At 43.1% G+C, this 16,485-nt stretch overlaps 1 protein-coding gene across 1 annotated transcript in view; it reads left to right on the top strand.

The window, feature by feature from the left end:
* Nucleotides 1-340: 340 nt before the first annotated feature.
* macrod1 (mono-ADP ribosylhydrolase 1) overlaps nt 341-16,485 on the top strand; it is a 32,926-nt gene continuing 16,781 nt past the window's right edge. The window contains exons 1-3 of the mRNA XM_068740689.1: nt 341-389; nt 1,036-1,065; nt 10,792-10,908. Of these exons, the coding sequence (XP_068596790.1) occupies nt 341-389; nt 1,036-1,065; nt 10,792-10,908 (196 nt within the window). The remainder of the gene's footprint in view (nt 390-1,035; nt 1,066-10,791; nt 10,909-16,485) is intronic.

The following is a 16,485-nucleotide window of genomic DNA, read 5'->3' on the forward strand; positions in this document are numbered from 1 at the left end:
TATTTTGCTGCTGCAGTTTAATCGTTGATAGTGAAACAAGTCTGGAGTCTAGACTTCGTAAAGTAAATGAATGATTTATTTATAACTAACCCGAGTTGGCTGACTGACTACTCCCTGCTGCTACTTAAATGATAGATAGATAGATATACTTTATTTATTTATCCTGAATATACAAGATGGAAAATCACTGTTTTTATAACATTAAATTCCCATCATATTGAGATGCACACTTTCAAATTAGGGAGAGGACGTATTGATTTGATGCTAGAGAGTGCTTGAATTGCAGAATTTAGTGCATTAAAGCCTAAAGCTGTGGGATTTACCTTTTGATGAGGCCGTGATGGAAGGTTACCTTGTTGAAGAGAAGGGGATTCCTGAGATGAAAAGCTGTGGGATAGAGTTTCAGTGTTTCCCTCCCTAAATCAACCTGCCTGATATGCTATCTGAATGCCCACTGGCAAAGAGGAACTAAAATAAGAACCCCACCGTGTGTTTGGACGTAACTCGCAGAACGAGTATGTGGGCGACAGATATTTCCAACATGATCGCAGCTTGCCAAAAAGTATTTTTGTGTTGGTGGTCATGTTGGATATTTCTGGAAGCAGGTGAGAAAACACTTTCATATCACATATGTCAGAAGCAGTCACGGCTTTGTCCCTGCCAGGAGTGTCATTCTTTAAACATATGTGGAGGTTGGTTCAAGCGAGGATTTGAGACGCTGCTCAGCGTGGCTTCCAGCTTTCATTTTCAACTTCCCTTCCTAGAAAAAGAGGTTCTTGTTATTTCATTCACGCCACTTTCCCTTTGTTATCCAGGCAGAGAGTGGTTTAGAATTGACTATCGCTAGAAGGCAGATTTGACCATGCTTCTTTTCTTTTCTTTTCTTTAAAATTTTGATTATTGAGCACCTGATTTGCTGCTGCCAGAAAAAACTAAACTACTGTTCAGATTTCCTTTTCCATTCATTGCTGAATTTAACTCTTGCCGAGATGCTTTTTTTAGGCGTGGTTTAATAATTTTTCCTCTTTCTTTTAGCCAATAAGACTCTGCTGGGTGGAGGTGGAGGTAAGTCACAATCTGTCTGATCTATTTGTGTGTCTCTGTTTGTTTGTCAAGCTACTTGTTGATTAGTAACACAGCTTTGTAGTGCAAATGGATCTTTCTGGACACCAAACAATATAACATCTTCTTTTAATCAAAGGATGTAGTTCCGTGTGCTATCAGAAGCGTGTTTGTGCGTTGTAGGTCTTTATTTTCTTTGGTGTTTGTTGCTGTTGTGGGCAGCTCTTTGTTGTGACAGGTGCTCACGATGCTTTTGCATGCACTGTGCTTTGCCTTTGCGGTTTTTTTTTTATTTCTGCTAGCGGGTGTGACAAAGTTGATCGTTCATCATTTATAGGTGTTTGGTGTTGTGCACCCATTTTTCAATGTTTTGTTTGTTCAGTGCTTTGCTGCCTGTGTGTAATGTGAACTTTTGCTCCCTCAACATTGTAATCGAGGAACATTCACTGACATATGTAAACACACATGTTTCCGCCTGCACTGTGTGTGTGTTTATTTTGTGTACTTGTACATCTTTGCAAATTTCTGTGCTGTGTTTGCCTGTGGTTGTTTTAGTTTTCTTGCTTTGGGCAAATAGCTTTTGCCTCGCAGACCGACTGCCACTTTCAACCTTTGAATGTGTGTGTGGGCGTGCGTGTAGTTTTCCTTTCCAGTCTCCATGGTGACACATCTAGTGACACACCTGTATGCTTGTGTGTTCTTATGCATCTGTTTGTGAGTCAGTTCAAAGCAGCATCTCTTCCCTCCTTCAAAAGTTCATTTGTTTGCCTGAAGCACCGACTCCTTAGCGTGCACACACACACACACACACACACACACACACTCACACACACACTCACATACACACTCACACACACACACACACACACACACATGTCATCAAGCCCCTGATGGCTCGACAGAGACAGCTGGTTTTTGGATAGGTGTGAATGTACTGTACATGTCAGAAGGTGAGCAGTCGTTCTTTTTAAAAACCCTGTTACATTTTTCTTTTTTTTTACTTTACTTAAAAAAAAAAAGTCAAATCAAGCTGAACCGTTGCACATAGTGGAAACACGACATGGGTAACATCTGTGAAGGCACCATTAATGCTGAAAGGTGTGTGCAGGTTTGTATTCCATCCAGATCATCTTGTTATTTCGGAGATGACAATGGCAAGCCGTTTCCTGCACCTCTCAACGGTGTGACTTCAGAGTACACGATTTGCGGTATTACACTGGGCAGCCTGCAGTCCAGACTTGTCCCCCATTCAATGTGTGTGGGACATTATGAAACAGCAGATATTAAAACAGTGACCTTGGTCTATTGAGCAACTGAGGACCGAGGAAATGCAATTCCTGTTTGAGAACATCAACAATTATCTGCTCCTCTTCTCAAACTGAGTAAATAACAAACAAACTCACACACATTTCGTAAAACATAATGGCAAATAATACAACTACACCCACTTTATGAAACTTGTTACAAATCCATTGAAAATATATTTTTTAAAATTACTAGAATGTATCAGTTTGACATTGAGAATCTTGTCTTTGTACTGTATTCAATTGCATTTACGTTAAAGAAACAAATCATTGCTGTGACATAATAATAAAGATTACGATAGTCCAGTTCAATCCCAGAATGTGTTTATCGTTTAATTCGATCTGCATTGGTTGGAGAAGACTGCACAACAATCGCCCTCTTTGACTGTTCCTCTGTCTGTCACACTATACCAGCTTCTCCATTACGTTTATTCCCTTCATCACTCTCTTATTATATTTCCTTCTCGCCATCTCTTTTTCAAGCTCTGTCCTTGGGGAGTTTGCTCGAGTAGGAAGAGCCTGCAGAAGGGTGTTAATTAGAGAGGATAGAGGAAGAGTGGAACAAAGACGAGAGGGACTAGAAAGACCGAGAAGACGAGAAAGAAAACAGCGATGAAGGTTCAAACGATACAAGAGCCGATTCCTTTTTCCCCAAATATTAACATTATACACCGCCATTCAACAAAAACACACAACGCTTTGAGTCGCCAAGCATTCATTCATCTCAAGTGAGTCGCGCTTTTCATCAGAGACGAGGAAAGAGAAGGTCTTCACAGCACTTCTCCTCGGTCCCGAGGCTTGTGTGGTTAAATGTCACTCAGTTCCACCTGTGCACATTGAGCCTGGAGGAGTGCGGCGCTCGGGCTGTGCCTCACCAACACGCTCAGACAGAAAGCATTCACCTCTGTTTAATGCGGCTGCAGTCACTCACAGAGTACGAGAGCAAACCTTCATTTATGTGTCAACACACACACACACACACACACTAGAGGAATCAAAAACTCACCACTGTTTTTATTTGAAAATCAGCTTGTGAGTTTGTGTCACATCAAACCAATAGCTCCGTGCTAGTTTTATATGAACTTTTAATGATTATTATAATTTAATCAATAACAAAACAAACACGCATGAAATGAAAGCACCACGAATTTCTCAAGTGATGCAACTGGAGCACAATCAGCCGTCAGTGTGTCCTCCATCGGCATTAATTACAGCTGCACTCCTCCTCCTCCTCCTCGTGCTCCGGCGCATCCTCCAGATGTCATTCTGCAAGGCGGCAGCCCCCAGTCCTCAGTCAAAGCTGCCCCCACTTGCTGCTGAGTGAATGGAGGGATGTTCACGCTGCACGTTCACTCACTCAGCCAGCACCATTGGTTTTTAATGGGGCCTGAAGGTCAGGGCTCATCACTGGCCATCCTAGAACTGTGAGGTCGTTCTGCTCACACACGAGTCCTGTGATGGCGTCCCAGCAGCACAGCACTAATGTGGGTGGGGTCAGACGCTATCATGTCTCAGAGGAGTGCTTACTTCTTAGTTATGTAAATGGCCTCTGTGATGATGTTGCCCTGGTGGGGGCTGATCAGAACCTATTTCTGGGGTGCAGACGTGTGAATCCTGATTTGGGTTTGTTGTTTTGTGGAATGGCGAGCGTTCCGCTGCCTTGTTTCCAGCTTGTCAACAGAATAATCATGCCATGTCACCCTGGCTGAGACGTTCTTGCAGAGATGATTTTTCTCAACATATACATAATGTAAAAGTTTTTATTCTGACTCCAGCGACGATGGATTTTATCTGCTGAAGCTACCAGCACAAGGATAGACAGGAGTATTAGACAGAATCAGGCTGCATGGTGGTAATTATACCACCCCCCCCCCCTATTTCACCTTGTGTCTGTTACCTAATTGGAGCCACCGCGTCTCTATTCATTCATTCATTAGAGAGTAGAGAGTCACGATTGCAGCTCGCACCACTCTGCAGTGGATGGCTTTTTCCAGATATGTTGCAGAAAAGGTGCAACATTTCTTCTTCAAGTATCTCTTTCAAAAGAAGAAAAAAAAGCAGCAAATGCAGACCAATCACAATGGTTGCTGTCCATGTCGTAGTTCTGTAGTTAAAGTATAAATATATCTTTGAGCAGAATTTGATTTAATTGAATGCAAATAACACATGCAGCATTTTATGAAAAAGATTTGAAGTAATCCTCACAGCAACTCCTCACCTGCTATGATGTATTGTACATGAACAATAACATCTCACTGATCAAACAGAGAAGCAGTGTTACAAACGAAGGAAGCTGCTATCAGAGAGTCTGCTCAGGGTCTGTGGGGACAGAGTTCACAGGATGTGAGACAGCCATGAAGACGATGCCTGTCAGTTATCGGTTTAACGGTTTCGAGACAGAGCGCAGAACACACACACGCACAATCGAAATTAAAATTTCATTCACTTGCATTTTTCATTTTTATGTTGAAAGATAAATTCCTCACACACTTGCAGAGCTACAAAGCACCACGCACTGAAATGAAGCGTCCTGACATCTTTAATCAATCGTCCGACATGAGGACGGGCTTAGATGCCCTGTATTGACAGTCCTCTGCCCCCCCCCCCCCCCCGTGTGTCTGCAACCCCTTCTCTGCTTTCATCTTGTCTGGATGAAGAGAAAATTCAGGCTGGTCTGCTTGCCTTTCAGCACAAGTGAACAAGAGAGCATGAATTGTGAATAAAGGGTGAGAGCAGAAGATTGCTTTTGGGGAGGCGACATGAGATGAGCAGCAAAGAGCACTTAGTATGTCCTTCACAGCTGCTGCCAGTGTCTCGGCCACGTTCGCTGTTTCACTGGCAGCCGCTGTGCCCATGCTAAGTTCACAGTAGCATTTACCAGGTAACGGGCTGCATCTTGCATGTACACAAGGGCACATACAACTGTGCAGGAAGCAGTGTGTGTGTGTGTGAATACATCTACCAACAAACCCATCCTAAATGTTGCCTAGGCAACAAGCTGACTGAAGTAAATGAGTCTTCTGGCTCTGCTGAGGGATTGTAGGGAAGCAATATGCCAGCGTTCCGCCCCATTTGTTTGACAGACAGCCTGTTTGGCCTATGAGAGGTCAGCTGGCAAGGGCAGCCATATTAGTATTCCACAGGAGAGACCTCTGGATTGGTTTCCTGTAATGTCAACCTACCTGCCTGTGTGTGTGTGCATGCGTGTGTTTGGAACAGGAGGTGGAGGAGGCTCACAGGAGGGGCAGCGTGCCCTGCCATGTAACATTGCACTTAGGTGTGTATGTGTGCATTCCACTTTTTGTTTCTTGGTGGGGGTCACAGGCTCCTTGCCAGGTAAGCATTTCAGCAATTATCACGTCTCCCTCCTCCTCCTCTCTGGATCCCTCCTTCAGTCAATGCAGAGCCTGTGGAAGGGGGGGGGGGGGATAATACCTCGACTGGTTGCCTGCCTGTTTAGCTGGCTGGTGAACGGTATAAAGAAGCCAAAATACACATTTCTGTCACACCTCCATTCATCCATTGCTTTTTTATAATCAGTACTCTGATTAATATTCATTTTCCCTTTTGTTTACCTTCCCCTCCTTCTTTTCAGCTACAGATCCACTTGCTCTCTCTATCCAAAAACAATTTCTTTGTTCATAGCTGCTCATTCATTCCCATCTCATCTTCCTCGGTCTCTCTCTCTCTCTCTCTCTCTCTCTCTCATATATATATATATGAGTTGTTCCACCGCTTCTTTATGTCTTTGTCCCGTCTCTTGATCTGTTATATCTTATTGTAATGAAAACTAAATGATTGATGCTGGGTTTTTTTGTTTTTTGTTTTTACATGGAAATTACTTCCTAACGGATTTTTGTCTCTAGTAATATAAATTATGTTGATGAATAATTCATTATAAGCTGTTGATGTGTGTTGGTAGCGTTAGTCACTGCCAATAATGGCTGATTGTTGAGTTGTCCAGGAACTCTATTTGCATGTGTTGGGAGTCAGTGAAGTATGAACAAGTATCTTTCGACACGGCGTCGGTGCTAATTTGGATGGGGCTTCCCTTGTCTCCACTGTGTAACTGAGGGATGCATCAATACTGAAAGTATACTGAGTCAATGTGAGTTTTTTATAGGCTTTATTTATAGATTATAGACTTTATTATATCCAAATGGATGTTGATTTGCAGTGAAGGCACAGATAAAAGAACCATGCACACTAAACAATTTAACAAGACAAATCACAAGCACATCAGAGAAGTGCAAGTGTCACACAAAAGGAGGATATTTCATACATTTCCCAAATAAGAATGAGCTACTGCTGTATGCTGTCTGTCATACTGGGGTGTTTAATCACTCAATGACTCATTTCCAACACAGCGTACAGCCATTTTAGCTGCGGAATAATTAGACTGCACTTTGACATGCTCGTCTCATTTATGCGGCCTGTTGGAGATGGCAGCTCGCTGCTCTGCATTACAAAGCCGTAATAGAGCATCACTGTTGTTCCATCTCAGCGCGAACAGGAAAGGAGCAACACTCAATAGGTTTCTGTGTAGAAGCAGAGAACAAGAGATGCAGTAGCAAAAACGGGGACATTTTGACAATTGCGTGTGCTACCCACAAGCAGGGCATTTAAGTAGCTGCTCGTAGCAGCGAGCAGCCCAGCTCACAGAAGAGGAAGGTCAATCAAAGATGACTTCAAATTAGTTAAAGTTAAAACACATTTAGAACCTGTCATGAACACAATCACGCTCACACGAGTTCATTTCATTTCCCCAGTGCGTTATTAAAAACATATCGCATCATGTTCAGGCATGTGCCTCTTGTCCAACTAACGCCTGATCATGATTGCTAAAAAGCGGCAGCATGGAAGGCATGAAAGCGAACAGGTCTCAACCAGAGCAGTCGATATGGCGTTTACATTTTGTCGCCTCTGCCGCTTCAGAGTTTTAGGAAACGTCATTCCAAACGTTGCAGGAAGCATCGATAGGCGGGACAAGGGCCAGGATTTTCTTTTTGAAAAGTGGCTGAGGAAAGCTCATTATAATTCATGAGGAATGCATTACATGAATGTTTCACAATCAGTGTTGGATATTTTTATGTTTGAAGAGCACTGGAGAAGAAAACGCAGAGACAGACTTTGATTGCTTTTATGATAGGCCTCCCTGTAGCAAAAATAATTCATCTGCCATGTATGGCGGGAAACACACGACACTGCCTCCTCCATAAATAACCGTTCTCTTTGCTTTTTTTTAAAAACAATTTAAAGCAATATGCAGCCAGTTCAACGAGCAAATTGCAAAAAAGTAAGAGCTGTCAGTAAAAGGAAAATGATCTTTAAAAAAATTGTCATTAATCATCCAACTGCACATGTCGGGAGAACGTTATGGGTGGATGAAACAAGCAAACTTTAATTCAGGAGTGCACACAGCCAGCATTCGTGACATGTGCATCTTAATGACCGTTCTCCCAAATGAACTGTAAAATAGTTAGCAGTTAGCAGCATAAAGCAAAACCTCGTCTGACATTCCTGCTGGAGTTGATCCATAAGAGCTGCTTTGTTTCAGTCTAATGATTTAAATCCGTGAACCCACTAATCTGAGCAGCCGCTTAACTAACTTTGCCCTTTGAGCTGTAGTAATCATTTACTGTAAAAGTTGCAGCTATTACAGCTTCTCCCATTCACAGGCCGTCCTTAATGAATTCAACTGTACTGTGCCTCCACTGACGAAGTGCCGCAGGTGGAGCTTTGCTTCTTTATTTTGCACTTCCTCAGCTTGTGAATTCCCCTTCATTTTTCTGACTGCACTGAAGTGACAGGACAGTGTCTAAAGCTGCTTAGCAGCATGCGGCGCTCATGCTGGGCTATTACACCGGCTCCCACTGAGTCAGAAGGTACCATGATGTAAAAGAAAGCCTTCAGTGGATGTAGTTAGAGAGACAGCTTTATAGAGTTTGAGAGCATGGAGGAAATGAATGGGTGTGTGGATGTGGAGTGTGGGGGGGGGGGGGGGGGGGGGCTCTTTGTCATCTCCACTCCTCTCTAAAGTGCATAAAATGCAATTCACCTGAAAGGGTTCATGCTGGAGTTTAAATTTAAAATAATGTCATTTGCAGGTAAAAGAGTCAGTTGCATTTATAAGTTGGTCATCACTTGAGCTTTTAAACAACATGAAGGAGAACGCTGTCATATCTCAAATTATATCCGAGACCCCCCCCGACAAAGAACATTAATGGAACACCCTATAATAACTGAAATGCACTTTCAGTTGACAGAGAGTGTGGTAGTACTATAAAGCAGCACACACACTGAGGAAAGCAGCCGGGTGATTTTGTAGTAGAAGCTCGAGCACGAATTGAAGCTCCTTGCATTGGTAGTAAAACTGAGGATAACATTTTGTGAGTATTACAAACTTGTGTCTGCTATAAGGATAAGGTTTATTTCAGATATCTATTCCCATTAAGAGAGAGACAAACCTAATTACCAAAGGAGGGAAGCATCAAGCTGTACCAACAACACATTAATCAGGTTTTTAGATTTTATGGTTCCGTGGTTTAGACGTCTGTTTGACTAATGTCGTGAAATCTAAATTTACCTTCTTCAAGACAAGTTGCCTGTCCTTGACTGAATGCAGCACTGCCATTTTTAGAAAATAACTTTAAGCAAAGAATGTAAGACTTTGCATACAAAAGTCTTATTCCCTTCAGATTTCCGTTACAAATTTGTTTGTGAGCATTTGCTAATCCATCCAGACCAGGCAGATGTAGCACATCAAGACGCTGATGGAACAACATCATTGTTGCGCAGGTGCGCATTAGGATGGTCACAATGAAAGGACAATCTAAATTTTATCATTCGTCGTTATGGCACAGATGTTGTAAATTGCACGGTGCACCAGAGCTGGTTTCCATGGGCTGAATGTTTATTTCTCTACCATAAACCATCTTCAGCAACATTTCCAAGTATTTGGCAGCAGAGCCATCCGGCCTCGGGTCACGTGTAACCATCCAAACCCCGGACAACTGCGTCCCGCCTCTCCTTGCTGTCTCATGAACTCATGCAAAATTGGAGCAAAAACAAGTTGTTGATGAATAATGTGCACATGCGTGTGTGTGTGTGTGTGTGTGTGTGTGTGTGTGCAAGCTTCATTGTGCGTCTGTAACTGCAACCACACATGATAGTACAGCAGAGTATTTGCTGAAATAAGCAGAGCTGTCAGTTCAAAAAACATGTTTCTATAAAAACAAAGAGTAAATGTGAAGATGACCTCCTCCTCATTATACACACACACACACACACACACACATGCACAGACGCACACACAGTCAATCTCACGTCACACATGAGACAAGAAATTAGATAAAATTCTGTTGGTTCGTATTTTGGGTTGAATTTCCCTTTCCTTATCTCCTTCTCGACCGTTTTTACATCAACAGCTCTCCCCCTTTCTCCCTTATTCCTCTCCCACCCTCCCCCCTTTCCCTTCCAATCTCTCTGGCTTATCACGCTTACGCTCTTTTTCCGAGTCTTTTGCAAAGTTAATTTGTGCACTGCGTGTGTGAAGAGTCCTTGAGGTGACACACACACACACACACACACAGAGAGAGCTTTATTTGTGCCCTGAAGAGCTAACCGGCATGTCAGAGCTCACCTTTCACAGCCTTGCGCTTGTGTTTAGCTCACAGTGCGGCCCAGTTCAGGATGACGCAGCGTGACATGGCTCACTACAGTTCAGCGCCGCATGCGATGCGTTGGCTTAAAGGGTGACGTTCAGATAACAGCCGGCCCCCCGCTTGGAGCGGCTCGGTTTGATTAACAGCTTGTTCCTATGCAGTCAAACTGCGATAGGTGCCGTGGGTCACCACACCGAGCTACAGCATATGCATGGGCTGTCGTGTGATTTCAACAGCGATGCGGTCAGATCGTCTACAGTGACTTTCACGTTGTCGATAATTGAGAGGAACTGGAAGATATTGTTGTACATGACAATCCAGAGCGTCCCGAGTGCTGGCTCTGTAAGACAGTTCCAATAGTTTGCCTCAGGGCCTTCTCACGCTACATACAATACAATACAACACTGGCCTCAGCAACTAATTGACCAAATAGTCAAAGCCAGCTGATTCCTTAATAAGACATTAAAGCAAGTCATTAACTAAAGCAGTGGCCCTAAAATCCATTAAGCACACTGACGTAACGAGGCTGCTGTGTTGGTCATTTAACAAATGAAAGCAGCATTTGGGGTTAGAAAAAAAGAGGCCTGCTCGAGATGATGAATTTAATTAATTATATCATCCAGGTCCTTGTAGTGCTATGCTTTGGCGTTTGTGATTATGTCTGCTGAAATTCACAACATTTGGACTCAGTATAAGTTGTCATATTGTAGTAAAGTAACGCACGTAGGCCAAGTTTGAATCGTCTTTCCTCTTCTCTTCAGTGGACGGAGCGGTCCACCGTGCTGCAGGCCCGTTGCTTGTAAAGGAGTGTGCTTCCCTCCATGGATGCCTGACTGGCGAGGCCAAGACCACCTGTGGCTATGGCTTACCAGCAAAGTGTGAGTACAGAAATGTGCGACTGCGTGCCCAGTATTCCAGCTTCTCCGTCGAGGCTTGCTTGATGTGAGTTCACTGGGCGGCTTCCAGGTGTCAGAGAGTGTCACGGTGACACAAGCTGTTGCTGAATAAGACCAAGCTGCACAGCTACCTTTCCCTGAGATAAACAGCCTCATGAATAAAATGGAAGAAAAAAATAATAATAAGGCAATTCTGTTGTCCGAGAGTAGAAAGCAAGTAAATCCGAGTAAATAACATCGTGTTTTGTTTCTCAAGAAAAAAACGGATTTGTTTAACATGTCTAACATTTTTGTTTAACATATTACTGTTACTGCCAACTGGCAGTGGAAACTTGGCTGGATATCCATTTAAAATGTCGCACGGCCGCCTTCTATTTTTTATAAACGTGAATGGCCTTCAATTATTAATTGGCACTCCATTCTTCTGAGTGTAACATGATGAAAACCGAAGATTAAACATGACAGCAAAAAAGCTTTTCAAGGTGTTTTCCTTCAGAATAAAAATGCCTGAAACCCAACCCCAACACGTGACTGCTTCAAGTGTGCGCGATGAGTGCACGACATAGACATGAGTAAGAAGAGATGAAGAGCAGTTGTGAAAACCAAGTCTGTTCCTGTTTCTAGACAGGAACAGTTTCTCTCTTGGCTCTAAAGCTGTTGAGGTCTTTCATTTAGTTTCATCATTCTTGTTGCTACTGATTTTTTTCTTTTTCTTCATTTTGTTTATCTTTAGCAGAGTAAAATATATAATATAACACTCTTGTAACTTAGAAAATTGTTCTGACACTTTGAAGGGAAACTGTGCAGGCAGCAAGCGCATTAAAGCTGTCAGACCTTGGTTGGCAAGATTAAAGGAAGGCTGCAATTATTTATCGTGCTTCTGGTTTACTAATCTGCAGAATATACTCATTCATTTTCTTGCCCACTTTATAAAGCTAATATCAGGGAGGCATGATGGAAATGGTGACTGAAGAAGCTATCTCAACTGAAATGTGGGATCCCACGGTCAAATGTTATAGGACCATTGGATTGTAATTGTATATTATTGATAGAGAATCTGGTGAGGCCAGCTATGATGCCAGTGGCTCTGAGGAAAAGAAAGGAGGTGGAGCTAGATGTGGAGAAGATGAAGGTGCTGAGGTTCTCCTTGGGAGTGACCAGGTTGGAAATGAGACAGTAATAGGGACAGTGAAGGTTAGACGTTTTGAAGACAAGGTCAGAGAGACCAGACTTCGAGACAGGGACTATATCGGTAGAAGGATGCTGAGGATGGAACTGCCAGGGCTAGAGGTTGACCCAGGAGAAGATACATGGATGTAGTGAGGGAGGACATGAGTGGCTGGTGTTGGGGAGGACGATGCAAAGGACAGGGTGATTTGCTGTGGCAACCTCTCACGGGACAAGCCCAAAGTACAGTATAGATTGATACAAAATCTGCCTGATAATATCTCTACATAGAGATGATTCTGCATCATTTACGTCTTACAAAGATAAACTTGACGTTTTAGTTCACTCTTATTCAAGGTTAGTAGATGCAAATGAGTCCGTCCGGTTGAACAACATTACCTCTGTAACGGAAGCGTTCTCGCAGCTCATTTTATCAGTCTTGGATGACTGGCTCGATGTTTCGCAAATTAAAATGTGTCTATTTTACAAGATTGTTTGTAATGATCTCCCAAAGTACTTGAGTACCTACTTTACTGGAACTAGAGAATACCATAATTACACCACAAGAAGGATTTCAGCTGATTTGGGCCCCTGTGGGTTCAGTAGTTGAATTAGAGAGGACACCTTCCTGTGCTCAGCAGCCATTCTGTGGGCCACCATCGAGCATTAAGATGATTAACTCTGTCGGTAGCTTTCAGCCCTCTTTGAGAAACAGCCAAGCTGCTGTCTGCCCTCCAAAAGGAGCAAAATAAAACAATAGTTACTAGGCTGATGATTCAGTGCGCAGCACCTCATCATTGTACATTGTTATTATGATTTTATGGATTCATTTTTTTATATATATTCTTTTTGTAAGATTCGCATCCAGATGTCTCGTTAGGATGGCGTTTCCAGACACGTTTCGACTGAGGAATCTGGGATCACACGTTGTTATTGCGTTGCATTGGCATTAACACTACAATAAGTCCCCGTATGCGTCTCTATATTGTACAGTCCAGCTCAGACTGGTCACCCAGGTGTAGCGGAGTCGGCTGCAGCGTGCAGGAGCCTGTGAGTTCATGAGAGCCTCAACAAGCTTTGCATGTTAAAGTGACCACCCAGGTGTGTGTGTGTGAGAGAGAGAGAGAGAGAGAGAGAGAGAGAGAAACTGAAAGAACAATGATGCTGATGTCCTATGCATTAGTCCATGGATTTTCTTGCAGACAAGACGTCTGCAATCGCCTCGTCTACAGACGCTTTATCCACCTAGAAGTGCTACAGGTGTACCCGGAGTCTATCCCAGCTTGCTACAGGCGAAAGGTGGGGTACACCCCAGATGAGACGCCAGCTCATTGCCGGGCAACACAAAAGACAAACAAACACACACGTTCGCACATACCTTCAGACAATTTGGAGTGATCTATTCACCTAAGCTGCGTGCTTTTGGACGTGGGAGAAAGCCAGAGAATCTAGACTCTGTAGGTCCTAGAGAGAACCCATGTAGACCCGGGGAGAACATTCAAACTCCATACAGAAAGGGATGGGATCGATCTTGCTGTGAGGCATCAGCGCTGCACACACTGCGCCACCGCGCCCATCTTATGCATCATTAACGTAAAGATGGAAAAAGAAAGTGATGATTTAAGGCGGGGGTAGAAAGAGAGGGGTGGGGGAGGGGTAAAAATAACCAAAAATAACATGAAGTATAATGAGGAGCAGCGATGGTTGTGAGGGGAGCTAAAAACACAACGGAAGAAATGAGTTCTTACATTGCCGAATGTCCATCGTTGGTTCAGCTGTTTAATGTTGAGGACATTGCTGTTTATGCGTGGATACTGCTGGCCCGTACGTGCATTAAGTTTTATTTGTGTGCACGTGTATTTATCTCTGACAATTTTCCTGATTGTAAATGGTGGTAGCGTGCCTCTGCTTGCTTGTGTCTATGTGTCTGTGCTACCTTTCAGGTAATTCTCTTACCTGCACTATCAGCGTGCGTTCTGGGACTGACTGTCTAACTTGCACAAATTCTCTGTGTAATTGTATGTTTGTTGCATTTGTGCGTGTGCTTGTTACCCAGCATGTGGTGCAAAATGTTAAGTCCCAAGACTAATATCTGCACCGAAGCTTAAACACTCACAACAGGACTTGATTACCTCTCAGCAGGAGGGAGAGATGTGAGACAGCAACAACAGAGGTAAGGAAAAAGGAGGGATAGCAAAGCAGGCAGACAATCATGTGAGGTATTGCTGTGCGTGAAGGGGAGAGAAGAAAATGATGCTCGACAGGAGAGAGGCAGGAAGGTTGAGAGACAGGTCCGTTCTCAAAACCAATACTTTGATCTTTATTTGTACGGGTTAGTCATCAGAAGTGGAATTTGAAGAGTGCCTGAATCACAAGTTGCAAAACAGTTCAGAAGAGCTGCTATCATCAGTCCCCAGAGAGTGTCCATCAATGATTCTGCAGCCACTTAGCCAGCAGCAACCCAGTACTGTAACCTAGCAACATCCACTGCGTTCTCTTTTGCAAGAGTCACATGCAATTTGGGGATGTTGACAAATGGCAGCTAGAAAATTCTGAGCAGACCCTTGCTAAATTCAACTCCACTGGAACTTCAAGTCGTTTAATTAGCAATCTGGCAAATGTTGGGTGTATCAGCTGCTATAATTAGAGGGATTTGAATCGGTGTGTTGTTAGTCTGTAAACATGTGCATACGATGAATGTGTTGCTGACATGTAAGCTGGCTGCATTCTGTGAGAACATGCACATTTGTAGGTGTATAATTTTGTCTCGCTGTCAGAGAAGGGATTGTGAACCGTATGCGTTGTCCCGACGACACGGCGTCTCAGAGCTCACCTGTGTACCGACTAAAAACCGCTGCAACCACGCTCACCTGTTCCCCAGCCAGCCCTTGCTCCCCTGCGAAACAGGAAGAGATACAGCATCTTGTCTCTTTGGGGAGAAAAGGGGCCGTTGGCAGGTCTAGAGAGACGGGGACACATTTTTCAACAACAAGAGATTGGAGCCCTAATTACTATATCTGGTAAAGACAGCACTCTGCTTTATTTTCATTTCATTTATTCGTTTATTTAACAAGGACAGCGCACATTAATAAACATTTCTGTAAATGTGCCAGAATTAGCCAAAAGGCTATTAGTGACAGAGACCTTTATAACAGAGACTTAAAGGCAAAGACAACCTTTAATTATTAGCTGATCAACTGATGTAACACCATCACAGCGCTGCAAATACAGTGTAGAAATCGAAGACAGAAAGTGCTCCAGACAGCACAGGAGTTTTTCCACACACATAAATAGAGGAGAGATATTTTTCTGAATGTCATGGTTTTGAAGGTTTTAATGACAAACATATAAAAAGAAGAGGATCTTAACACAGATCAGTAAACTCAGTTCAAAACTAAACATTTTATCGGTCACAGTCAAAACGCGAGACCATTTTTATGACAGCCATTTACCTCCAGAAGCTTTACAAAAGCCACGAGTGGCGTTCTGGCCCGTCGGGACTGTCATCGACTCGGCATCTATGAAGGTATGATGAACTCGTTAGCAAAGAGTTCATGATTTACACATGCAGCAAGACGGATGTCTCATTCATTCCTGATTCATCTGCAGCTGCGGCCACTTGGGGAATGTAATATTGATTTTTGACATCGTACCTTTGTATTTGTTGTTGATCAGTATCCTGAGGCCAGTATCTGGCTCCTAGCAGCTAAATACTTCACTACTTTCAAAAGGTTTTTGGCAACTGCGTCTGTGCGGTGAGTTTTTAAAGCTTCTTTCTTCAGAAAGTAAAAATAGCTGCAGGTGAACACAATGCCAAGAGGAGAGGTGATAATCACATCACCTCAAAAAGGTAGAGGATGGAAAACCAAAACAAAAGTGTTGATTATTGAGCAAACTGTGTAATTTCAGCTTACACTATAATAAATTCTGCCTGAAGGTTGTCTATAGATGATACATATGTTTTCCAATTTCTTTTTATGTTTTGAGCCCAAAAGATCTAAAGTAATGTATCCTGAGGCTCAGGCTTGAGAAGCTTTCATATTTATCGCAAATATTTCTCTCCGTCATCCTATATGCAGAACTTTTTATATACTGCGGTCTCTGGTGTTGAGGTGGAATTGGAGGAGTGGAGGAAACTGTGAGGATAGCAAGAGTAACACAGTTAGAGGTGGAAAAAGATGGAGGGAAAACAAGATGGAGATGAAAGGCGCAGATAGAAAAAGTGCTGAAGGAAATAGAGAGGTACAAAGCAAGAGATATCACTCTGTCAAATACTGGCTGTTGTGCTCTCTCCCTGCCTCCGAACTCTGTTTCTGTTCCCTCAGTGGCCAATTACTGCTAATTAAAATCCACACTGCAGCTCGCCCAGACTCCTCTTCCTCTCCTCCAAGA

The sequence above is a fragment of the Brachionichthys hirsutus genome, chromosome 6 (genome assembly GCF_040956055.1).
Source record: "Brachionichthys hirsutus isolate HB-005 chromosome 6, CSIRO-AGI_Bhir_v1, whole genome shotgun sequence".
NCBI lineage: Eukaryota > Metazoa > Chordata > Actinopteri > Lophiiformes > Brachionichthyidae > Brachionichthys > Brachionichthys hirsutus.